Raw genomic sequence first — 26,306 nt, 5'->3', positions numbered from 1 at the left:
TGGCCATTTCATTTGTTTAGCCACCTTCTCAAATGAAATGAAAAAGGCTTCTACCTCCTTCTCGTCAAACCTTGGCAATGCTTGGACATATTTAAATAGATTCCCACCAAGCCTTCGACTTTGACGCGTCCTCACTATCCTCATCACTATCATCCAACTGTACGTTTCCCTTTACGTCTGCCAATTTTAACTGACTGTCATGTTTCATGGCCATTTTCTGAAGTTCAAACTCTCTCTCTTTATCTTTTTCCCTGACTGTAGCTCCCTTTCTCTTTCTTTTTGTTCTGCTAGGGCTATTCTTTCTTTTCTCCTTTCTTCTCTCTCCTTTTCTTTTTCCTCTCTCTCTCTTTCGTATTCAAGCTGCTTTCATTCTTTCTCATGTTCCATTTGTTTGCGTTGTAACTGAGTTTTTGCCATTTCCAATGAGTCAAACTGTATCTCAGGCAACTTTAAATGCTTAGCTACCGCCATAATTACCTCTTCTTTTTGCATTTTGTCAGATAATGTTAACGGCAATGTTTTTGCCAAATCTAGCAGTCCGCTTTTAGTCTCAGTCTGTAAGGTACTGCGTGTGACCGTCTCAACCCCAAAAAACTTCTGAGCCTCTGAAAGAGCCATTGTCCACACCACACTCCCTACTTAAACTAGAATACCACAACTGAAAAACAACCACAATATGCTCACCCCTCACTGGCTTTAAGTTCACTAAGCCAATCCAATAGATAGACTTTTATCCCCTCGAGCCCCCAATTTTTTATGGGCCAGGGTTTAGAGAACCCCAAAGTGTATCATGGAGTTCACCTGACCCACAACTTTTAATAGATTGTGGTATGGGGAGCACACAGCCCACTCTACAGGTGTGGTGCAGCAGAAATGGAAAAGTATTTTTTTAAGCAAAATAATGTTTATTCTATGAATTCAAGTTAACCTTTTAAAACAAACAGTGAACACCTTAGCAACCATTAATTCAAATACAACTCCCAGAATATACAACACTAAGTAATCCTGTAAGCTTTCCTTTTACATCCATAAGACTTAAAACACCTTTTACCAGAAGCACATTAGATTTACATTCACTACTGAGAACATTTATGATTCTGAATTCACCAAATGATCAAGAGATAGTCTTTTCATGGCAGAGAGATCAACAGTACACCTGTTCTGTCTGGCTTCAGCTCCAACACTGAAATTGAAACTAAAACACACCCTGCAGCAAGCAGCCTAAAACAAAAGTAAAAAGCAGACAGACAGCCCAGCTCCACCCACTCTCTGACATCACTGCAGTAGTAAACACCCATTTCTTAAAGGTACATTTCTTAAACACTCATTTCTTAAAGGTACTCTCACATGACAAACTCACTACCTGAAAAGTGTGCTAGAGGCAGAAACGCTTGCTGCATTAAAAAATAATTGGGAATGCACTTGGAAGTGCCGTAGCCAATGAACAAGAGTGGAAAGTAGCATTAGGCTGGATAGCTCTTTTTGGCTGGCACAGACGTGGTAGGCCTAAAGGCATTTTGTGTCCTAAACTTCATGTTTTTCTATGCTTCACGGAAAATGGGCACGGATGCAGCAGAATGACTCCTCAAACCATTTCCTGTTTCCATCTTTCCCAATTCTAATTAAAAGAAAACAGCAGAAGACAGCACATGAGGTCATAGGGGTTTAGTACAGGCAAGTGTACAATACCCACATAATCCATTCATAAGGACGACTGTTATAGCCCACTTATCAAGTAACTGATTTTCACCATTACCCATTGTGTAACCTCTATTTCTATTGAATATGCAATTTGCAGGGCTGTGAATCATCCCCGAATTCCCAGGGTCATCCCTCAATTCCTGCATTAAGTGTCCTGCATTACAAACTGTTTCAACATTGTCTCCACTGAAGCAACCTTACTATAAATTGGCCCACCCGTGCACAAAAACAAAAAAGTCTGAGGCCAGCCGGAATTGGGACAATGAGACAATGCTCTGCACTATGCTTTGGATAAAGTGTTTTCTGGCAACAGTGAAAGGACTATTATTCTGGCAGGGTGTCCCAAAAATAAGGTTTGAAAGTTGCAATGTCGAAGATGCAAATTAATGGGCAAAGAATGGTAATTTGGCTCAACAAAGCAAATTGCTCACAGAAATTAGTGATTTTCAACTAAGGAAAATTTTACTTGGAAAGGACAAATAAATGTGCAAATATTATATCAGATAATGCATGTTTGATGAAAAAATTGGGAATAAATGGATTTGGTTATTAAAGGAAAACGGCTATTGAAATCATTCACATATGGCCTCAAAATGTAATCATTGAGAATCGGAAGACAGTTCTGAGTCAAAGGTTTAAATTAGGTTTTTTAAGAAGGTATGCTTCCCCGAGCAGTTGTATTTCTTTGCAAACATAGCGGAACAAAAATAATAAATCAGATTTTCCAAAGTAAAAGATATTCCACAGAGAGACTTCTGCAGAATGAATTTCTACGTTAATTGGGTTATCAAAGGTCTACTAACTCAGGGTGGCATGGTGGGGCACTGGTTAGCATTGCTGCCTCACGGCACCGAGGTCCCAGGTTCGGTCCCGGCTCTGGGTCACTGTCCGAGTGGAGTTTGCACATGCTCCCCGTGTTTGCGTGGGTTTCGCAACCTTTTATTTATCGATGTCTAGTTATGTATACACAGAATACCCTTTCTGTTTTTGGCGCGTACACACGTACACACACACACATCATAGGTCTTGTCTATCGAGTTGAAAAAGGCCTTAGGATGTAGATCAGTATGGACCTAAACAGGAAGAGGAACTTGGGCAGTACGTTCATCTTGATCGCATGAACCTACCCGTCAGGTAGAGCGGGTGCGAATCCCATCTCTGCAGGTCCTTTGTTATGTTTTCCGCCAGACTGGTCAGGTTCGACTTGTGGATCCGTGTCCAGTAATGGACAACCTGGAACCCCAGTAGCGGAATTTGTTTTGGGCTCGTTTAAAATGGCAGTCCCTCCAGCTCCGTCCCTTCCCCTCTCGGGTTCACGGGGAATACTTCACTCTTGCTCAGTTTGAGTTTGTAGCCCGAGAAGGTTCCAAACTCTTTCAGGAGCTTCATGATTCCTTCCATTCTGTTTTGCGAGTCCAAGATGCAGAGGATAGAGGTGCATCCGCATACAGCAAGACTCTATGCTCTCGGTCTCCTCTTCGGATTCCCTTCCAGCTTCTCGCTGCTCACCAGCGGCTCGACTGCCAGGGCGAATAAGAGCGGGGACAGCAGGCATCCCTGCCTTGTGCCTCTGTGCAGCTGCAACAATTCAGAGCTGGTAGAGTTGGTCCGTACGCTCGCCTTGGTGGCATGTACAGGAGTTTCACCAATGAGGTGAACCCTGTCCTGGGCCCAAACCACTCTAGTACCTCAATGAGATACTTCCATTTGACTCTGTCGAAGGCATTTTCTGCATCCAGGGAGACGATCAGCTCGGTATTCTCTCCCGGGATGGGGTCAATATCACATTCAGCAGCCGTCTGATGTTCGCAGTTAGCTGTCTACCTTTAACAAAGGCCGTTTGGTCCTTTGCGACCAGCTAAAATACGCAGTTGTCCAGCCGCATGACCAGGACATTTGCAAGTATTTTCGCGTCTACATTGAGCAGCAAAATGGGTTTGTATGATCCAGATTCCGTTGGGCCGTTTGTCCTTTTTGGGCATCAGCGATATGAGGCCTGTGTTAATGTTGGAGATGTGCCACGACCACGTCGCTCATACTTCCTGGCACTAGCTTTCCCGCTAGTGTGGTAGCTCCCCTTCCAAGGTCGATCTGACCCCCTCCTACACCCACTCTGGTGTCCCTACTATCCCCTCCTTACCCTCTCCTGTGCTCTGCTGCACTCGCCCCCTCCTTTCTTTCTATGAGCTGGTTCCCCTGTTCACAGCGAGATGATGCAGTCCCGCGCAAAATTGTCCGTTGACTTCCTCCGCCTCGTAAATGCCTTCCTCACCGCTGCCTCTCTTGCTGCCTGACCAAACCGTTCTGCCGGACGTAAAGGTCTGCTTCTGCAGTAAAATAATGTTCCTTGCCCTAATATGTTACCCTGAACCTGGCTGGGAATAGCATCCCAAATCCGATTTTGTTTTTATAGAGGGCCAACGTTGCCTTGTTAAATTCTGCCTGCGCTTTGCCATGTCCTCCCCAATGCCTAGGTAGACTCTGATTTTATGTCCCGTCCAGTTGCATGCCTTCATCTGTTTGACCCAGCGAAAGATCCTTACCCGGTTATGGTACTTGTGCAGCTTGACTATTAACGCTCTCGGCAGCACCCCTGCCTTGGGCTTTGGTTGGAGTGACCTGTGAGCCCCGACAATCTCCTGCGTCTTGGGGGAAGCTATCCCTCCCCACTAGGTTGCCCAGCATTTGGGCCACGTAGCCGGTTGGGTCCCTGCCCTCAATTCCATCTGGCAGACCCACTATTTGGATGTTCTGCTGACTCGACCGATTTTCATGGTCCTTGACCTTCCCTTTCAGGCTCGCCTGGCTCACCACCAACCTCTTGATTTCGGCCTTCAGAGTGACAATTCGGTCAGTCTGGTCCGTCGATGTCTTTTCCAGTTCCCTTATCATGCTCCTCTGGGCTTCCAGTCACTTTCCCATGCCATCGAGAGCCATCTGCATGGCGGCTAGTGCTTCCGCCAACTTGACTGCCGCCTTTTTCTCAGTCTTGATGTTGTCTTTTATTGTTTTTAGTTCCCTGGTGAGGAACGTCTTCCATCCATCGCCTGGTTGGGCGGGGGGGTCGGCTGGTCTCCCTCTCTTAGGGGTGGCCGGGGACCCCTCGCCTCATGAGTCCGCAGACCCGCTTGCTCGCCACTCCTGCCCCTTGCCGCAGTTCTTGGTGTCCCTATGGCCTCTTGAGCTGCTGCTTCCTGGCATTTTCTCTGTATATATTATCATTGCGGGTGAGGGGATTTTTTTCGTCCAATTTTGCGGGCTAAATTCAGTCAAAAGTGCCTATTTTGTTGTCTTTTGGAGGACAGACACCTGATGTACGACTACTCAGTGCATCCCCATCGGACTAAACCTAGTTGTCAAGTCTACAAAGTATAAGATGAAAATACACTTTCTTTATCCCACACCTTAAGATCCATAGCAACAACTTTATTAAAATCTGTCACTAAAGTCATACGCAAGCACTATGGGTTGCAATGGTGTTCTTCTATATTTCTTATATAGATGTGATATAAATGATAAATGTGATATAAATTTGGTGTATTCTTGCATCCCTGAGCAAAATCTTTACTCTTTGGAAGGCGGATGGGCAAATTGCCGATGCGATCTTAACACAATCAACTTTTTGTTTTCTAGACTCTGTTCTCTGATGCTAACAGTACTTCATTAATTTCTTTACAAGAAAAATTAGGTTTCATTAGTGGGATACAAGTGTCCAATAGTGTGTACAGCCACAGCTTTTCCAAATATGATGGCCATGGCGTTTTCCATGCTAAGTTTCACGTGTGCTTTCTTCATCAATGGTTGGCTCAATAATGAAGGTATTTCACTGGATACAACATCTGTGCAAATGAAATTATTTTATCTTATGATTTTACTGGGAATCAGTACTGGTGCTGGGGCTGGTTTAGCACAGTGGACTAAATAGCTGGCTTGTAATGCAGAACAATGCCAACAGCACGGGGTCAATTCCCGTACTGGCGTCCCGAACCGGCGCCGGAATGTGGCAACTAGGGGCTTTTCACAGTAACTTCATTGAAGCCTACCTGTGACAATAAGTGATTATTATTATTATTACTCTTCAATGTTCTAAGGGTGTTCCCATCACCAATCTGAAACTTGTGGAACTTCCAAATTCCTTAGCCTTGATCCGATCTTTGTCACTTAAAGAGTCCAGGTAACATTTAAATCAGTCTATTCTACATATTGTAGATGTACAGCCACCGTCTAATACGGCACAATTGAAGGACTCTGCGGCCAGCACTTTCATCATCAGAATAAAGCTTCTCGTTCCTAAGATAATGCATTCTATTTGATTAATATCTTCTTCTTCAGAATCTTCTGTGTTATGTTTGGTTTCAAACACCCTATCATATTGCTTCGGACAGTTTATTGCATTATGCAACATTGAATCACACCTAAAACAATGATTGACCACACCCTGGGCATTTGTGTGGATTACCTTTTCGCTTGAAATTTCCTAATTCATTCCTCCTGCCATAATTATTAAAGGTCTTTTCATCTTCATTGTTTTTGGTGATAATATTTCTCGGTATTGATGCTTTTGGCCCATTTCTAGACCACCTCACTATCCCGTTAACATAGTGTCTTCCAAAGTGTCTTATTGCCGATTGGCACTTATGCCATTTGAGCCATGAAGGCTGAGGGAAGGAATATTTCCGCAGGAACTTGTTTTAGAGCCTCTGACATTTGTTGTAGTGTGTCTTTCGGCAAATTTAACTCCCACCAAAATAAGAAGAATATCCATATTTGTAACTTTGGCACAGTCCAGTAACCTAAACACAAGCACGGATTGAGGAATTTCTAGACTGAAATTTAGCAGCCTTGTATACAGTCTGATAAATTCCATTATGTTCTCTTCTATAGAAGTATGTTAGGGACGCCTAGTCAGCTCTCAACAGTGGCTAAAAGACTGGACCAGGAACATAACTTTAAATATTTTTAAGACGGTGTGGAAAGATCGATCGTTCCAGAATGATATAAGAAATAGGGCTTGGTTATTTTATAGTACAGACAGACTTTATTAAAACAAAATAAAAAACAATATTTAACTTTTTAAACATCAACACTAACAGATTACATATAGTTTCTTAATCTTAACCCACTAGTTCCATTGAACAACACTGTAACAGAATATGCAGCTCTCATGCCACTTTCACAGGCAGACAAAGGCAATACTTGCAATTATGAAGCAAAGTTTCTTCTGGTATGGACGTTCATTTTGAACCCCTTTTCCAAAGCTTGCCTCGGTGGCAACTTTCATGACGTTCTCAGTCGATTTCCAAAGCCTTCTCCTGCACCTGTTCAGAACAGCATTCTTTCTCTCTCTCTCTCTAAGCTCCGCCTAGGCACTCAAACAATGGTTGTCTGCTGGGGCTTCCAGGCACGAACTCAGGCGTTATCTTGGCTGTTTGATTGCCCACTCCAGTTTATACAAAAGAACAAAGCCATGCTATTTATATGCAACTAACCTCCCATTGACGGGCAAAGGTTTAGCACACTGGGCTAAATCGCTGGCTTTTAAAGCAGACCAAGGCAGGCTAGCAGCACGGTTCGATTCCCATACCAGCCTCCCCGAACAGGCGCCAGAATGTGGCGACTAGGGGCTTTTCACAGTAACTTCATTTGAAGCCTACTTGTGACAATAAGCGATTTTCATTTCATTTTCATTTCAAGAGGCCATCAGATTATAATGGAGTAATAGCTGGTAAGACAGGAGTGTCCTGAAGAACAATGGATCTGGGGCATCCTATGCATTCCCATTAACTAGTTTTAGTCTGACTGGGACAATGTAACTCAGCCAGGCATGGGCGTATCCCTCCGACTCTGTGTTAGCAGGTTTTTTTTCCCTCAGTCTGTTTAACCCCTAAATTGTCTGCTACATTGGGGTCTCATTTTAGAACATAAGAACATAAGAACTAGGAGCAGGGGTAGGCCATCTGGCCCCTCGAGCCTGCTCTGTCATTCAATTAGATCATGACTGATATTTTGTGGACTCAGCTCCACTTTCCGCCCCAAACACCTTAACCCTTAATCCCTTTATTCTTCAAAAACTATCTATCTTTATCTTAAAAACATTGAATGAAGGAGCCTCAACTGCTTCACTGGGCAAGGAATTCCATAGTTTCACAACCCTTTGGGTGAAGAAGTTCCTCCTAAACTCAGTCCTAAATCTACTACCCCTTATTTTGAGGCTATGCCCCCTAGTTCTGCTTTCACTCGCCAGTGGAAACAACCGGCCCGCATCTATCCTATCTATTCCCTTCATAATTTTATATGTTTCTATAAGATCCCCCCTCATCCTTCTAAATTCCAATGAGTACAGTCCCAGTCTACTCAACCTGTCCTCGTAATCCAACCCCTTCAGCTCTGGGATTAACCTAGTGAATCTCCTCTGCACACCCTCCAGCGCCAGTACATCCTTTCTCGGGTAAGGAGACCAAAACTGAACACAATACTCCAGGTGTGGCCTCACTAACACCTTATACAATTGCAGCGTAACCGCCCTAGTCTTAAACTCCATCCCTCTAGCAATGAAGGACAATATTCTATTTGTCTTCTTAATCACCTGTTGCACCTGTAAACCAACTTTTTGTGATTCATGCACTAGCACACCCAGGTCTCTCTGCACAGCAGTATGTTTTAATATTTTATCATTTAAATAATAATCCCTTTTGCTGTTATTCCTACCAAAATGGACAACCTCACATTTGTCAACATTGTATTCCATCTGCCAGACCCTAGCCCATTCACTTAACCTATCCAAATCCCTCTGCAGACTTCTAGTATCCTCTACACGTTTGCTTTACCACTCATCTTAGTGTCGTCTGCAAACTTGGACACATTGCCCTTGGTCCCCAACTCCAAATCATCTATGTAAATTGTGAACAATTGTGGGCCCAACACTGATCCCTGAGGGACCACTAGCTACTGATTGCCAACCAGAGAAACACCCATTAATCCCCACTCTTTGCTTTCTATTAATTAACCAATCCTCTATTCATGCTACTACTTTAGCCTCAATGCCATGCACCTTTATCTTATGCTGCAACCTTTTGTGTGGCACCTTGTCAAAGGCTTTCTGGAAATCCAGATATACCACATCCATTGGCTCCCCGTTATCTACCGCACTGGTAATGTCCTCAAAAAATTCCACTAAATTAGTTAGGCAACAACCGGCCCTTTATGAACCCATGCTGCGTCTGCCCAATGGGACAATTTCCATCCAGATGCCTCGCTATTTCTTCCTTGATGATAGAGTCCAGCATCTTCCCTACGACCGAAGTTAAGCTCACTGGCCTAGAATTACCCGCTTTCTGCCTACCGCCTTTTTTAAACCGTTGTGTCACGTTTGTTAATTTCCAATCCACCGGGACCACCCCAGAGTCTAGTGAATTTTGGTAAATTATCACTAGTGCATTTGTAATTTCCCTAGGCATCTCTTTTAGCACTCTGGGATGCATTCCATCAGGGCCAGGAGACTAGTCTACCTTTAGCTCCATTAGCTTGCCTATCACTACCTCCTTAGTGTTAACAATCATCTCAAGGTCCTCACCTGTCATAGCCTCATTTCTATGTCACTGACATGTTATTTGTGTCTTCCACTGTGAAGACTGACCCAAAAAACCTGTTCAGTTCCTCAGCCATTTCCTCATCTCCCATTATTAAATCTCCCTTCTCATCCTCTAAAGGACCAATATTTACCTTAGCCACTCTTTTTTGTCTTATATATTTGTAGAAACTTTTACTATCTGTTTTTATATTCTGAGCAAGTTTACTCTCATAATCTATCTTACTCTTGTTTATTGCTTTTTTAGTAGCTTTCTGTTGCCCCCTAAAGATTCCCCAGTCCTCTAGTCTCCCACTAATCTTTGCCACTTTGTATGCTTTTTACTTCAATTTGATACTCTCGCTTATTTCCTTAGATATCCACAGTCGATTTTCCCTCTTTCTACCGTCCTTCCTTTTTGTTGGTATAATCCTTTGTTGAGCACTTTGGATCCAATTTCCTAATATCTCCCAGGCGTGACAGGTATCCTTCAGCTTTCTAAATTTGTCAAAATCACATAAGCCCTTAATCAGTCATCCTTTTTGTAAATCTTATCCATGAAAGTTAATAATGTATCCAAACCTTCACCTGAGTTTAGATGCTCTGGCTCCAGTTCCATGTATAAGTGCCAAGGCCATTCCCTGTTATTTCTTGGACAAGGAAGTAATCCATGTTGGGTCAGCATGATGGCACAACGGTTAGCACTGCTGCCTCACAGTGCCAGAGACCCGGGTTCAATTCCGGCTTTGGGTCATTTTCTGTGTGGAGTTTGCACATTCTCCCCGTGTCTGCGTGGGTTTCCTCCAGGTGCTCCGGTTTCCTCCCACAGTCCAAAGATGTGGTTAGGTGGATTGGCCATGATATATTGCCTGTTAACGTCCAAACAATCCGTGTAGGTTAGGTGAAAGGGTTATTTGGATAGGACGGGGGAGTGAGCTTGGTTGAAGTGCTCTTTCAGAGTGTCGGTGCAGATTCGATGGGCTGAATGGCCTCCTTCTGCTCTGTAGCGATTCTATTATTCTATGATGATTCTATATCCACATGGTAACTTCATTCTTCCATTGGTGATCTGGTGATTCTCGGAGATCAGTGGTGAGGTAGTCATACCCCAATGCTCTACACCTGGATTCAGCCATTTGTTTTCCAAATTACTCAAAATCACTCTTCAGGTTAGAATTCAGAACATAGTCTTTTGTCCAAAGAAATCTTAGTTTGCAATCCTTTCTCTTACAGGCAGAAACTATCCTCTGCTACCATTGTTAAGCTCTGATGATAACTATATAATAGGAACTAGGAAGTAAGTCTTGACTTCTTCAACTCCAAGTTTGTGTTCAGTAATCACTTTCCAACACAAAGTGCTTGGGAATCCTAAGGACGTGAAAATTGCTTGCCATTTTCAACGAACTAATTGGAACTTCATTACCAGAATAATGTTTTGCTCAAGCATTTAAAAAATGCAAGCTGCAAAATAGAATCAGCCAACAGACAGGAATTCTGTTCCAAATTTAGACAGTTTAAGTAAAGGCAAAAATAAATCTTCTCAGTCAATGTCTTGCAATTAGGCAGCACATATTCTTGGCACCCAAAATTTTCAGCCACTGTTTAGCCAGTTTCAGCCCTCCTACCATTCCAAACTGAAACATTAAACAGTCAAAATTCAAGCCTCATTACAATAGCATGAAAGCCAGTCATAATGACTAGTTCACTGCACCGAATAGCAGGAAGATTAATGATACAATACTTTAATTCTGCTGCTCACATTTTAGCATGTCACTTTGGAGGAAGGCCTAATGCAGGCTAGCCACTGTGCGAAGGCCAATTGTTCATCAGTTATTTTTACATTTGCACAATATCTTATTCGCAGAATGCACAAAAACATCTCATAATCAAATCATTATCTTTTTTGCAGTAACTGTTTTTTTTTATAGTGCTGTAACTACTGAAGAGTAAGCTGCATGGAGGGGCAGGGGTAAAAATGTTGGGCTGGATTCTCTGTCGGCAGGTTCCTCCATTTCGCTGGCAGCGCACTCACGCCCGCGGATTTCCCGACAGCGTGGAGTGCCCACAATGGGAAGCCCTATTGTCCGGCTGCCGAGATGGAGATTCTGCTACCGGCGGGGTGGCTCGCACCAGAAAACGGGTACAGCGGCACGGAGAATCCCGCCCCTAATGTTTGACATCAAAGTGCCCGAAAATGACAGGCCTGGGAATAAAGTTTAGAATCCTCTGTGCTGACTTAATAATCCATTGCTCAAGGCAGACAATTTTGCCATATTCCAGGCTTCTGCTGATGGCCAATAAACCAATCTAATTTACTAACAGAATCTGGCGAGATGGACCCATTAAGCAGGGACATGGATCCTTCTTACTCAACTCCAGATATCTCTGTAAGTCAATACCCCAAGGGTAGTGACACATAGCAGGAAGCATGCTACTATTGGTAAGCGGCAGTTTTGGTGGTTAGAATTAATCTGTACCTCAGCACATATCCGAGGGATCCAAATGTTAGATACTACCAACCTGCACCTAAAAGCTAACTTAGGGATAGGATAGGCTTTCCTCCCTATTGGGCAAACAAACACAACATTTGATTTCTAGTTTGGTCTGGAGACTTGTCAAATGCTAATGGTTTTATGTCAGATAAAATAAATGAACTTTCACTTATGCTAAAAATACATAAGAATTATAGTTGAGATATTTAAGACAGCTTGTTTTCATTCAAAATAACTGTTAAAATGAAATGGCATTTAATTGATTACAACAGTTGACACTGCCACAATGCCCGTAATTTTTTTCAAGGTGTTTATGAAGTTGTTCAGATATAAAATTTTGCTAGGAGCAGTGTATATTTAAAGATTGAATTAAGGCTAAATAGATTTGTCACCTGTTTTTGTAAAGCAAGTTGTCCCTCCACTTCTTGGACTTTGCGTTCAAGATCTTGTTTTAGATTCTTATACTCATCGCGCTGCCCGTCAATCTTAGAGTCGTTTGAACTGTATTTAAATCAGACGAAATAACAGTTATGAATCGCAACTTATTCCGTATTTTTGTTAATATTGAAGCATGATAAGAAAGAAAACGGACGAGTCCTAAACCCAGATGTAAAACACCGAGTAATACAGTTGATTATGTCATGATCCTAGCTGATGTTATCACTGGACAAGTCAGATCCCTGAGTGGAACCTGGCTTGATGAATCCTGTTGGATTCAACAATTGTAGAGAGGGGTCCTTTAAAATATCAGCTAAAATATTCTGGAAAATAAAATAAATCTTGAAAATTATTGAATTTGTAGAAATATGAGTAAGTTATAAAATTGGCTAATCTTCTGAATAGTGTCCATGACTGTCTCAAATGTTACGAATAATGTCCTGCAGGTACTCTTACTGATATGAGGGTACATTCAATGAGTTTGAAACAATCTCATAACTGAGACCAGATGTGACGTAGGGAGTTTGTACGTGGGACAAGGGTCGTGGAAAGATAATTAATTTGGAGTAATTGATAAATGTCTAATTAACCAATCGCCTCTTAAGTGACTGACACTTTCCTGAACAAATCAAGGGCGTCTCAGCTAAGAATTAGAACCAATGAAACTAAGTAAGGGGCTAAACCCAAATAAGGATTCCCTTAAGAACGTGATCCGTTTGACTGATTAGAGAGAGAAATCTTAGCCGTCGGAGAATCCTTGAAGCATTGGTAAAAATTACTTTTACAGCCTTTTGTTGAAATGACTTTTAATTTTGTAAATCTGGAGTCACTTTTATCTTGAACTTTTTGCTTCCACGCGTTGGTGTCTCAAGGACATTTCGAGACACACAGGAAAAAATCTTTCCAGTTAATTTTGTACGAATGTACCAAAATGTGTTCTCAAAGAAATAAACATTACTTTACATTCATAAAGGCTCAGTAAACCAAGGTCCACCACACTAAGAAAACGAAAAGGGACGGTCAATAGAGAATTAAAGGTGCTATATTTAAATGCGCGCAGTGTAGGGAACAAGGTAGATGAGCTTGTGGCCCAGATTGTGACTGGCAGGTATGATGTGGTAGGCATCACAGAGACATGGTTGCAGGGGGTTCAGGACTGGCATTTAAACATCCAGGGATTCACAACCTATCGAAAAGACAGGGAGGTGGGCAGAGGGGGCGGGGTTGCCTTGTTAATTAGGAATGAAATTAAATCAATAGCACTAAATGACATAGGGTCAGATGATGTGGAGTCTGTGTGGGTAGAGTTGAGGAACCACAAAGGCAAAAAAACCATAATGGGAGTTATGTACAGGCCTCCTAACAGTGGTCAGGACCGGGGGCACAAAATGCACCACGAAATAGAAAGTGCATGTCAGAAAGGCAAGGTCACAGTGATCATGGGGGACTTCAATATGCAGGTGGACTGGGTAAATAATGCTGCCAGTGGACCCAAGGAAAGGGAATTCATTGAATGTTTACAGGAGGGCTTTTTGGAACAGCTTGTGATGGAGCCCACGAGGGATCAGGCCATTCTGGACTTAGTGTTATGTAATGAGCCAGACTTGATTAAAGATCTTAAAGTAAGGGAGCACTTAGGAGGCAGTGATCATAATATGGTAGAATTCAATCTCCAATTTGAAAGAAAGAAGGTAGAATCAGATGTAAAGGTGTTACAGTTAAATAAAGGTAACTACAGGGGCATGAGGGAGGAACTGACGAAAATCGACTGGGAGCAGAGCCTAGTGGGAAAGACAGTAGAACAGCAATGGCAGGAGTTTCTGGGAGTAATTGAGAACACAGTGCAGAGGTTCATCCCAAAGAAAAGAAAGGTTATCAGAGGGGGGATTAGGCAGCCATGGCTGACAAAGGAAGTTAGGGAATGCATCAAAGCAAAAGAGAAAGCCTATAATGTGGCAAAGAGTAGTGGGAAGTCAGAAGATTGGGAAGGCTACAAAAACAAACAGAGGATAACAAAGAGAGAAATAAGGAAAGAGAGGATCAAATATGAAGGTAGGCTAGCCAGTAACATTAGGAATGATAGTAAAAGTTTCTTTAAATACATTAAAAACAAACGGGAGGCAAAAGTTGACATTGGGCCGCTCCAAAATGACGCTGGTAATTTTGTGATGGGAGACAAGGAAATAGCTGAGGAACTAAATAAGTACTTTGCGTCAGTCTTCACAGTAGAAGACATGAGTAATATCCCACCAATTCCGGAGAGTCAGGGGGCAGAGTTGAATATGGTAGCCATCACAAAGGAGAAAGTGCTAGAGAAACTAAGAGGTCTAAAAATTGATAAATCTCCGGGCCCAGATGGACTACATCCTAGAGTTCTAAAGGAGATAGCTGAAGAAATAGTGGAGGCGTTAGTTATGATCTTTCAAAAGTCACTGGAGTCCGGGAAAGTCCCAGAGGATTGGAAAATCGCTGTTGTAACCCCCCTGTTCAAGAAGGGAACAAGGAAAAAGATGGAAAATTATAGGCCAATTAGCCTAACCTCGGTTGTTGGCAAGATTCTAGAATCCATTGTTAAGGATGAGATTTCTAAATTCTTGGAAGTGCAGGGTCAGATTAGGACAAGTCAGCAAGAATTAAGTAAGGGGAGGTCGTGCCTGACAAACCTGTTAGAGTTCTTTGAAGAGATAACAAATAGGTTAGACCAAGGAGAGCCAATGGATGTTATCTATCTTGACTTCCAAAAGGCCTTTGGATAAGGTGCCTCACGGGAGACTGCTGAGTAAAATAAGGGCCCATGGTATTCGAGGCAAGGTACTAACATGGATTGACGATTGGCTGTCAGGCAGAAGGCAGAGAGTTGGGATAAAAGGTTCTTTTTCGGAATGGCAACCGGTGACGAGTGGTGTCCCGCAGGGTTCAGTGTTGGGGCCACAGCTGTTCTCTTTATATATTAACGATCTAGATGACGGGACTGGGGGCATTCTGGCTAAGTTTGCCGATGATACAAAGATAGGTGGAGGGGCAGGTAGTATGGAGGAGGTGGGGAGGCTGCAGAAAGATTTAGACAGTTTAGGAGAGTGGTCCAAGAAATGGCTGATGAAATTCAACGTGGGCAAGTGCGAGGTCTTGCACTTTGGAAAAAAGAATAGAGGCATGGACTATTTTCTAAACGGTGACAAAATTCATAATGCTGAAGTGCAAAGGGACTTGGGAGTCCTAGTCCAGGATTCTCTGAAGGTAAAATTGCAGGTTGAGTCCGTAATTAAGAAAGCAAATGCAATGTTGTCATTCATCTCAAGAGGTTTGGAATATAAAAGCAGGGATGTACTTCTGAAGCTTTATAAAGCATTAGTTAGGCCCCATTTAGAATACTGTGAGCAATTTTGGGCCCCACACCTCAGGAAGGACATACTGGCACTGGAGCGGGTCCAGCGGAGATTCACACGGATGATCCCAGGAATGGTAGGCCTAACATACGATGAACGTCTGAGGATCCTGGGATTATATTCATTGGAGTTTAGGAGGTTGAGGGGAGATCTAATAGAAACTTACAAGATAATGAATGGCTTAGATAGGGTGGATGTAGGGAAGTTGTTTCCATTAGCAGGGGAGACTAGGACCCGGGGGCACAGCCTTAGAATAAAAGGGAGTCACTTTAGAACAGAGATGAGGAGAAATTTCTTCAGCCAGAGAGTGGTGGGTCTGTGGAATTCATTGCCACAGAGGGCGGTGGAGGCCGGGACGTTGAGTGTCTTTAAGACAGAAGTTGATAAATTCTTGATTTCTCGAGGAATTAAGGGCTATGGAGAGAGAACGGGTAAATGGAGTTGAAATCAGCCATGATTGAATGGCGGAGTGGACTCGATGGGCCGAATGGCCTTACTTCCGCTCCTATGTCTTATGGTCTTATTCAACCGGACTGAGACCTTATCTATGAGCGAGAGATAAGGGGGTACTGGTCCCAACTTTTTTTTGTTTAGATAGGTGGAAGGCAGGAATAGAACAGAATCGCAGGAGTCAGCTGAAGAACATATAGGGGCTAGTTTCACACACTGGGCTAAATCGCTGGCTTTTAAAGCAGACCAAGGCAGGCCAGCAGCACGGTTCAATTCCCGTACCAGCCTCCCCGAACAGGTGCCGGAATTTGGCGACCAGGAGCTTTTCACAGTAACTTAATTGAAGCCTACCTGTGACAATAAGTGATTTTCATTTCATTTTTTCATTTCATTTAACAAAAGAATAAAACATTTATTAAACAAAATGAACTGATACTCTACTCGTTCACTCCAACTATACATCTACAGATGTATAGAGATTTGTGAGGATAAAACAAGTTACAAGATCTAGCTTATATTCTAATATTCACAGTAAGTACACAAGTCAATGTAAACCAATATGCAAAATATGGTTAGATAACCCACGCTCTAAAACCAAGTGGTAGATACCACCCAAAGCAATCCCAGATTTGTAACACTGTGAGCCAGCTAGTCTCACTGGAACTCTGTCTTCCATACAAGGGGTTCCAGTCTCTGCTCCCGAAGAACATGTCTTGGAATCTTCCCCCAAACAGCGCTTTCTCCTGGATGTCTTCACCAAGATTCCACTTCCAAAGGTTTCAACCTCTCCTTCCTGGATTGCCATGTGGATTCAAGCTTTGCTTTCACACAATCTCTTCTCTATCCAGCCATGCAAACAGAACATCCTGTTTCACAGGCCTGTAGTAAGGGGTCACCAACCTTCTGGTCATTTTCGATCTCTGGCTTCTCGCAAGTCCTCTTCGTTTTCCATCTGCTTTCTGCAGTTTTGTTTTTTGGAGTCTCTCTCTTCCCTTCACTCTTAACTTTACTTAACAGGACTCTTTTTTCCCAGATTCCTGTTCCTTGTTCCCTTGATTAGACGTTGTTATTGTAACTGGCTTCTGTTCCTCTCCCTGGTTTCAGGACATGTCTGTTCTTTAGCCTGGGGTCGGCAGCCTCTCTTCATGTCCCTGTTCCAGCAGATGATGTGTCAGGTCCTTACTCTAGGCTACATTCTTTCAACTGAACTCAAACATCTTTTGCTGCCTCTTTGGGACCCTGGTTGCTCAGCAGTAGCCCAGTGTTTTAATACCTTGTGTTTGTTTTAGAGTTGTAAAAGCCTCATTAATATGCAGGGATCTTTTAAAGTGAAACTAAAAATGAAATTTCCTTAACACACAGCTGCAGAAGTACAATTTAAGCTTAAACGTATAGCTATGGGCAGCACGGTGGCGCATTGCTGCCTCACGGTGTCAAGGTCGCAGGTTCGATCACGGCTCTGGGTCACTGACCGTGTGGAGTTTGCACATTCTTCCCGTGTTTTCTTGGGTTTCGCCTCCACAAGCCAAAAATGTGCAGGGTAGGTGGATTGGCCACACTAAATTGCCCCTTAATTGGAAAAACACTATATTGGCGATTGTTTCTGCAGTCGAAAAATACCGTTCTCTCTTCACATCTCCTTTTAAAATTGCAGTAGTGGGGTAGCACGATGGTGCAGTGGTTAGCACTGCTGCCTCACGATGCCGAGGTTCCAGGTTCGATGCCGACTCTGGGTCATTGTCTGTGTGGGTTTGTACATTCTCTGCGTGGGTTTCATCCCCACAACCCAAAAAGATATCCAGGGTAGGTGAATTAGCCATGTTAAATTGCCCCTTAATTGGAAAAAAGAATTGGGTACTCTAAAAAAAAAAAAATTTAAAGCAATAAATACAAATATAAATGATTTAAAACTATCCCTATTTCTTAACACTTACTTGCACAATGTCTATTATGTAAAGTTACTTTGAATTCTGACAACAAAATCTCATGGGAGTGGGGCAGGGGAGTGGGCCTGGGTAGGGTGCTCTTTCAGAAGATTGGTGCAGACCTGGTGGGCTGAATGGCCTCCTTCTGCACTGTAGGGATTCAGAAAAAAAAAGGGACAGCCAGTACAATCTGTTGACTCAATCAGGCTTTGAAATTGAAACTATTGATACACTATTTATTTTTCAATGTCATATCATATATAGGCAAAAAATTAAAAGGCATCCAATATAGTTGAGCAACAATGATGGATCCAGATACAATGCACAACATTGTGCTGAGTTAGCTAGTTTTAGCTGATGTAGTAGTTGACTCTCAATGTCTCAAAATTATGGCAGGGGTGAGACGGTGAACCCATTTACTCTTGGTAACTCTTAATATAAATGCCCTCATGTGATCCTCTATTGAGGAAATGTGTGGACTTTTCTGCAAAGCCAAGGATGTTGAAGAGCCTATAGAGCTAATTTCTAAATAAGGTCACTCGGTATGTACTAACAGAACACTGAATGTGCTAGAAACCAGGCCCAGGAAGCAGTCACTACCTTTGCTAATGGAAAGGAGGCACGAAAGTCAAAAATCGAAAATGCATAGCATTGGAAATCTAATAGTTTTTCATTGAATTCTGCTACTTAACCTGGCATGATTTAAAAGTCAAGTCGGAAAATGTATCTCAAAATTCCAAGAAGAAACACGAAAAATACCGTTCTCTCTTCACATCTCCTTTTAAAACTGCAGTAGTGGGGCAGCACAGTGGTGCAGTGGTTAGCATTGCTGCCTCACGGGGCCGAGATCCCAGGTTCGATCCCGGCTCTGGGTCACTGTCCGTGTGGAGTTTGCACATTCTCCCTGTGTCTGAGTGGGCTTCGCCCCCACAACCCAAAAGATGTGCAGGGTAGGTGGATTGGCCATGCTAAATTAAATTGCCCCTTAATTTGGAAAAATGAATTTGGTACGCTTAAAAAAAAAAAAAAAAATTTTAATTGCAGTAGTGACTTTAATTTCTATTCTACAGATTCCTTTACATTAGGGAAAGGTCAATGTGGACTAGGAATATATAAAACCATACTGTTGACGTGTACAGAATTCAACCTACCTGGAGTCAGTAAAATGACGATGAATGACATCTATTCTCGCTTACCTTCATTGGTCCTTCAGAGTCTGCCATGCAAGTCGGTAGCATTTATAATATAGTAACAGAAAGTCTGTGCAGCAATGCAGCTTCAAATAGAAGGGAACAAAATCATTTAAGGGGCAGAGTAGCTTTGCCATTTCAACTGGGAGCACATGGTTTCCCATAACATTTTACTTTCAAAAGGCAAGCATAAAGGTGCTCAGGATTAGATTTATTTAGGAGAAATTCTAGATAACACAAAGTGGGTTTCAAACAATATAAAATTACCGATGAACCATAATATTTCTAAAACCATAACAACGCTATCCACAAACCCACAGACATTCCCATGTATGATTACCCTCAGCTTGACCTTACCTGCGTATTTTTTCTATTTCCAGTTGATGTGTTTTTACCGTCTGTTGGTATTGGAACTGTAGATCAATCCGTGTCTTTGTCTCCTTCGCAACAATTTCTTGCGTCTTATCAATCTGAATTTGCAGATCACTGATCTCTGCCCGTTTACAGTTTTCTGTAATCTTTAGTTGAGCAAACATGGCATCATACCGTTCCAAATCCCGATCTCGTTCCTCCAGTACTTTTAGGTTGAACAAAAAGTCCTCTTTCAGGATGTTAAATTTTTCTTGCTGGTCTTTGAGTTTTGCTTGTGAATTTTGAAGTGCAGTCTCTAACGACTGAATGTGACGTATCTGCAGGTCCTTCCATTCTTGTTCCTTTTGAGCAAGGAGCTTATCAAAATTATCTTCTTGAAGCATTCTGGGAAGTTACACCTTATAAATATAATAAAACAGGTTACTCTAACATATAGTAACACTGAGCATTGAATGCTTCTTGCAGTTCCCAAAATAGAAAACTTTCTTCCAGCATTACTGACCAAATCGTTAAACTGCCTTATATTCCGTACAAATACTGACTGAATTATTGTGTACTGCCAATTTTTCAGGAGCCAAATGCGATAATAAATGTATTAAAATATTCGATCAGGTACAATGGTTTGAGGCTCAAGATGAAGCTACTTTTGTTTCTCTCTTGTTTCCAATTCATTAAATTTGTAATGGTACATTACAGTTAAATTTAACTCTGGCAGTTCACATACAGATTAATTATGTTAAATACAGTACATGAAACACCAGGATACCCCAATCCACTTATGTACAGATTGCTTCCACATTATTATATTAAACATTTCCTGATGCATACAAACAGAAGAGGATTTTACCCTAAATTATAGGGACAGTTCCAGAAAATAACCTTATAAACTTTTTATTTGCAGCAAATACTAATATCATATAATTGACATTCATGGTTGCATCAACTTTTAAAACTTCTTAAGTATAGATGGCATTGACGGCATCCATGACATTGACTTGAATGACCTGGAAAAGGAATGTTAAAAATGCTATGGTGAGGTTGTCCAGTCTATTCAGGACAGCCTCTATAAAGTATATTTCTTTCAGCACTTTGTGTTAGAACAGTGCAACCAATAGCCTACGTGCAAGTTTCTTGCTGTCAGCAGCGTTTCTAAATATACACAATCCACCTTTACCACAGAGACTGAGATTTTCTAGTGGGAGGGTTTTGTTAAAGGTTCTGCCTTTGGAAATTCAAAGTCAAGTTCCTGTATTTATGTCAAAGGGAATCTTGGTATCTGCAGTGGTGGCAGCAGTTTAGGTACTATACCATAAAGGGGTGGCCCAATCCCAAAATAATTAATGTACTGATCCAAGTAAAACGCAAAACTTCATTTTTTTCAACAGGAGCATTGGCCAATTGTTCAGCCAGAGCAAAAGAATCTACACCACATTTCAGTGTGCATTTTGTTATCCGACATCAGACATCTGTACAGATATATGGCATGCAACTGTTAGCTGGCCAGCTACACAATTAAGAAATTAGCAAATTAATTAGCCAGCACAGCATTAGCAGGAGATGTGATGGCATGGGGACATGAAGCATATGCTGCAGACAATGATAAAGCTCCAGTCTCCAATATCGTATTTAGCCTCTGGTAATAAGGCTACATAAAAGTCTCATTGTTTGAAATAAGAGTAACTCCAGTGGGATGTGGAATGCAACAGCAGCTTCAGTATTACTCAGCAGTTTCATACACCTTCTTTGATATGTAATGAAGTGTGCTTGCTGGGTATTCTCAAATATTTCCATAGAATAACTTACAGAATCAACTGTGAATGGGCAGCACAGTGGCACAGTTGACTTTGCTGCCTCACAGCTCCAGGGTCCCAGGTTCAATCCCGGCCTCAGTCTGTGCGGAGTTTGCACTTTCTCCCAATGTCTGCATACGTTTCCTCCGGGTGCTCCAGTTTCCTCCCACAGTCAAAGATGTGCAAGTTACGGGGCGACACGTGGCACAGTGGTAGCACTTGGACTATGACGCTGAGGACCCGGGTTCGAATCCCGGCCCTGGGTCACTGTCCGTGTGGAGTTTGCACATTCTTCCAGTGTCTGCTTGGGTTTCACCTCCACAAACCAAAGATGTGCTGGTTAGGTGGATTGGCCACACTAAATTGCCCCTTAATTGGAAAAAAATGATTGGGTTCTCTAACTTTATATTTTTTAAAATGTGCAGGTTAGATGGACTGGCCATGCTAAATTACCACTTAGGGCCCAAAAGGTTGGGTGGAGGCATGGGCTTAAGTAGGGTGTTCTTTCCAAGGCCGGCGCAGACTCGATGGGCTGAATGCTTCTTTCTGCACTGCAAATTCTATGAAAGAGAAGTGGTATGATGTTTTCTTTTACAACCATGAGAAAGATCCACAACATGAAGACTTTTCAGTGAAACTTATACTAAATGTCAGTCATTTTCATACCCTACTAAAAAATAACTATACCAAAATGATATAGAAGCCCCAGACATGCATTTTAATGTGAAACACAAGTCTGACACAGAAGGGCTGGGATTGTTTGGATTTTTATTGTCGGTCACCAACTGTCAAAACTAGCACCATAGGGCAAAAGGAAAATTTACAAACTTTGTTCTATAGTTAAGAACTTTTTCCCCTTTCCTGAATGCGAAAATGTCTTAAGTGAAAAAACTTGAACCATGCTGCTCGATTTGGAATCTGCAATGTAACCCTAAAATATACAATGTGCAGTTCATCACTGTTTGTGCTTGGTTTAAAGTTTTTCCAAAATGTTTTATCTAGTATAAGGGCGTCACTGATTTTATGTTGTTATTGTTAATGGTTTGAGTTTGAATGACTTTTCTCATAAATCATTAATGTTGCTGTCATACTTACAATTACGAAAGAGTTACTGTGCACTGGAGAAGAAACAACAGACTGAAAACAGGCTTTTGCAGTTAGTGTACGTCAGCAAATGAGTGACAGAACAGACAGAGGCAACAAGAAGAGCTGAATTTCAGAGGTAAAGTGAGTGGCTGCACTTGACATCAAGTTAGCATTTGACCGAGTGTGAAACTGGTGTCAATGGAAATCAGGTGAGAAACTCTCCACTCTGAAATCATATCGAACAGAAAAGTAAGATGGCCGAAGTTGTTGAAGGCCAATAATCTCAGCCTCAAGATGTCACTGCAGGAATTCCTCAAGCCAATGTCCTAGGCTTTACTATCTTCAACAAAAACAGAAAATGCTGGACAATCTCAGCAGCTCTGACAGCATCTGTAGAGAGAGAAGGGAGCTAATGTTGAGTCTGGATGACTCTTTGTCAAAGCCAGAGAGAATTGGAAATAGGATGAGGTTCATACTATTTTTGAGGGGGGTGGGGGGTGGGGGGTGGGGGGGGGGGGGGGGGTTGCGTGTGTAGCTGTTGGGCTGGAGAGAGGACCAGCAATAGGTGGAGATTGACAAAGATGCCGTGGACAAAAGGACAAAGGGGATGTAAATGGTGGTTATCATGGCTAAGAAGGGTGTTGATAGTGGCACACTAAAAGATCAGAATATGTTAATAGAAGAACAAAGGTAAGTCAAAGGACAACTTGGAAAGGGGGACAGACAGCCCTGGTAGAGTGGGGTCGTTAGACACAGACTAGTACTATATGCCCTTGCAAAAAGGATATTAGGGGATAAGGCAGCTCTGCCTCAACAGAGACTGCCTCCCCGTGGAAATCGCAACCACAACGGGAACACTCAGGAAACAATATAGAAGACCACCCAGGGGAAGATGCCTAACTCCCCTATCAAGCCTTACCCCCAAACTGAATAAGGGCTCAGACAACACAGAGACATAGTGTACAGACTCTCACTTCAACAAATCGAACAGGCCTAACAACAAAAATAGAATCAGAAGGAATCCAGCCCTCTCCAGGGTACATGATCTGCACAGGTCTTTAAAGGAGACAAGTATGGATTTGCAAAATTCAAAGCAATAAAAAAGCAAAATAAAAACCGATACAATTAGCTCTAAATGGTCTATCCTCAATCCAGGTGAGGGCTAATCTAACCCTACCATCCACCACCACACCAACCATCATTCTGCTGTGGCCCCACTCATCTCCTCTATAAACAGGCTAAGGGGTATCTAATACGTGCCCCCTTCTGTAGCCACCTGGGTTGGCCACTTCCCGACTTAAAATGGAGAACCGCAAAGGCTGAAGGGAAATTCAGCCAACACAGGCAAAGACTGCAAATACAGAAATCATGTGTATTGGAACCTGTAAGAAACCAGACAGCACTAAATCTAGCAGCCATCTGCATAGTAATACAGCAGCCATCTGCATAGTAATGAGCAATTCCAGGGCACAATGGCAACAGTTAAGGTAAATAAAGCCAAGCCAGACTCCTCGGCGCCAGTAGGAGCCAAGACAAAGGAAGGCCAACGGACACTTAAGGACCGCCCAGCGATCAGGGAACCGCTCCAGCATTGCAGAAATCGATCCAAGTGATCAGAAAGTAGTCCAATCACTTGGAACCAGGTACGGGGTCCGCCCCGAAGGGTGGGAAGCCCCTGGGGGCTATAAAGTAAAGCCCCCAAGTTCAAATCGTTCTTCTTTGGCAGGGTCACTCAGCAACTTGAACCAAACCCTTGACAGTGACCTGCCTCGCTGCCGCCAACCAAGTAAGTCTCAAGTCAACGCTCACTACGAGATAGGCGCTCCTAGCTACCAGTCCATACCAGCTTTTGAATCCTGCAGACTCAGGACCTGAACGAAAGGCCATTTGTTCCCCTGACCTGGTGGGCCAGTCCGAAGCCAAGTATTGGCCTTTTAGTGATAGGAATAGCCTAGAAAGTAGAGTTTATGCATGAGTAGTGATTTACTGTGTATAATAAATGTGTTTTGATTTGAATCTTGCTAATTGGTGTGTTGGGTTATTGATCATTACTTGAACTTGAACCTCGTGGCGGTATCATAAAGATACCTGGCGGCTCTAGAGCAAAGGTTAAACAAACAGAGCAAATTACGATTTAAGAGCCAACCAAAAGTTAGCAACATATTACTGGCGACATCCTGATGGGACCCGACTTAGAAGTGGCTTAACCACTCCGGGAGAACCCAAAATTTGAATTAGAAATCCAATTGGGAACAGAAAAACCACAAGTGTTTAAGCAGTTCTGATCAATCCTCATAATTCGGAAGTGTGGTAATGCATGCGTAACTAACAGGGCTATAAGATATGGGGGGGAGCAATCATGCTAGATAGGGATCTAGCGGGGGGGGGGGGGGGGGGGGGGAGACAACTGGGTTGCTGCTGCGGAAATCCAAAAGGAAATGGCTAAAGAGTGGGTGGGCGGGGATGGTGTGCGACGCTGGGGGAGCGAGTGGAAGCGCGGAGGCGGGATATGGGACTGGCCTAGAGAAGGTAATGGCTAGTCGACACGGGAGGGGGGCAGGTATCCCCCGAGTGAGGCTGATCACGTGGAACGTGAGAGGCCTGAACGGACCGATAAAAAGGGCCCGAGTGCTCGCGCATTTGAAAGGACTAAGGGCAGACGTGGTTATGCTCCAAGAGACGCACCTAAAGGTGGCGGACCAAGTTAGGCTAAGGAAAGGATGGGTGGGACAGGTGTTCCACTCAGGATTGGACGCAAAGAACAGAGGGGTGGCCATTTTGGTGGGGAAACGGGTAGCATTTGAAGCAAAGAACATCGTAGCAGATAGCGGAGGTAGATATGTAATGGTGAGTGATAGGCTGGAGGGAATGGAGGTCGTGTTGGTTAATGTGTATGCCCCAAATTGGGACGATGCGGGATTCATGAGACGGATGCTGGGGCGTATTCCGGACCTGGAGGCAGGAAATTTGATTTTAGGAGGGGACTTCAATACGGTGCTGGACCCGGGGCTAGATAGATCCAGCTCAAGGACCGGAAGAAGGCCGGCAGCGGCCAAGGTACTTAAGGGGTTTATGGACCAAATGGGGGGAGTGGATCCATGGCGATTTCTTAGACCTAGGGCTAGGGAGTTTTCCTTCTTCTCCCATGTCCATAAAGTGTACTCCCGGATAGATTTTTTTGTGTTGGGAAGGTCGTTGATCTCTAGGGTGGAAGAAGCTGAGTACTCAGCCATAGCGGTTTCGGATCATGCCCCACATTGGGTGGACCTGGAAGTAGGAGAGGACAGGGAGCAGAGAACACTCTGGAGATTAGATGTGGGACTGATGGCGGATGAGGGAGTGTGTGCAAGAGTGCGGGGGTGTATTGAGAGATACCTGGAGGTCAATGACGACGGCGAGGTCCCTGTGGGAGTGGTCTGGGAAGCATTAAAAGCGGTGGTCAGAGGAGAGCTGATCTCTATTGGGGCCCACAAAAGGAAAACAGAGGCCAAGGAAAGGGAAAAATTACTGGGGGAGATTTTAAGGGTGGACAGGGAATTTGCAGAGACCCCGGAGGAGGAATTGTACAGGGAGAGGAGACGACTCCAGACGGAGTTTGACCTTCTGACCACCAGAAAGGCGGAGGTACTGTGGAGGAAGGCACAGGGGAGGAGATATGAATATGGGGAAAAGGCTAGTCGCCTGTTGGCGCATCAATTGCGAAAGAGGGCAGCAGCGAGGGAGATAGGAGGAATTAGAGACGAAAGGGGAGACACGGTGCGAAGGGCAGGAAAGATAAATGAGGTGTTCAAGACCTTCTATGAGGAACTGTATAGGTCTCAACCCCCAGAGGGAGAGGAGGGGATGCGGCAGTTCCTGGACCAATTGAAGTTCCCGAAAGTGGAGGAGCAGGAGGTGGCAGGCCTGGGG

General features: G+C 43.3%; 1 protein-coding gene across 3 annotated transcripts in view; it reads right to left on the bottom strand.

Annotated features, from left to right (window-relative positions):
- ccdc57 (coiled-coil domain containing 57) overlaps nt 1–26,306 on the bottom strand; it is a 288,211-nt gene that overhangs the window by 240,580 nt on the left and 21,325 nt on the right. For all 3 annotated transcript variants that reach the window (XM_072483406.1, XM_072483407.1, XM_072483408.1), the window contains exons 2-3: nt 19,507–19,919; nt 12,153–12,261 (exon numbers count right to left, since the gene is read on the bottom strand). In XM_072483406.1, coding sequence (XP_072339507.1) covers nt 12,153–12,261; nt 19,507–19,904 — 507 coding nt within the window. In that variant the 5' untranslated portion in view covers nt 19,905–19,919. The remainder of the gene's footprint in view (nt 1–12,152; nt 12,262–19,506; nt 19,920–26,306) is intronic.

This window comes from Scyliorhinus torazame, chromosome 18 (genome assembly GCF_047496885.1).
Source record: "Scyliorhinus torazame isolate Kashiwa2021f chromosome 18, sScyTor2.1, whole genome shotgun sequence".
Taxonomy (NCBI): Eukaryota; Metazoa; Chordata; class Chondrichthyes; order Carcharhiniformes; family Scyliorhinidae; genus Scyliorhinus; species Scyliorhinus torazame.
The sequence above is the reverse complement of the archived record's forward strand: the minus strand, read 5'-3'. Positions and strand labels throughout refer to the sequence as shown.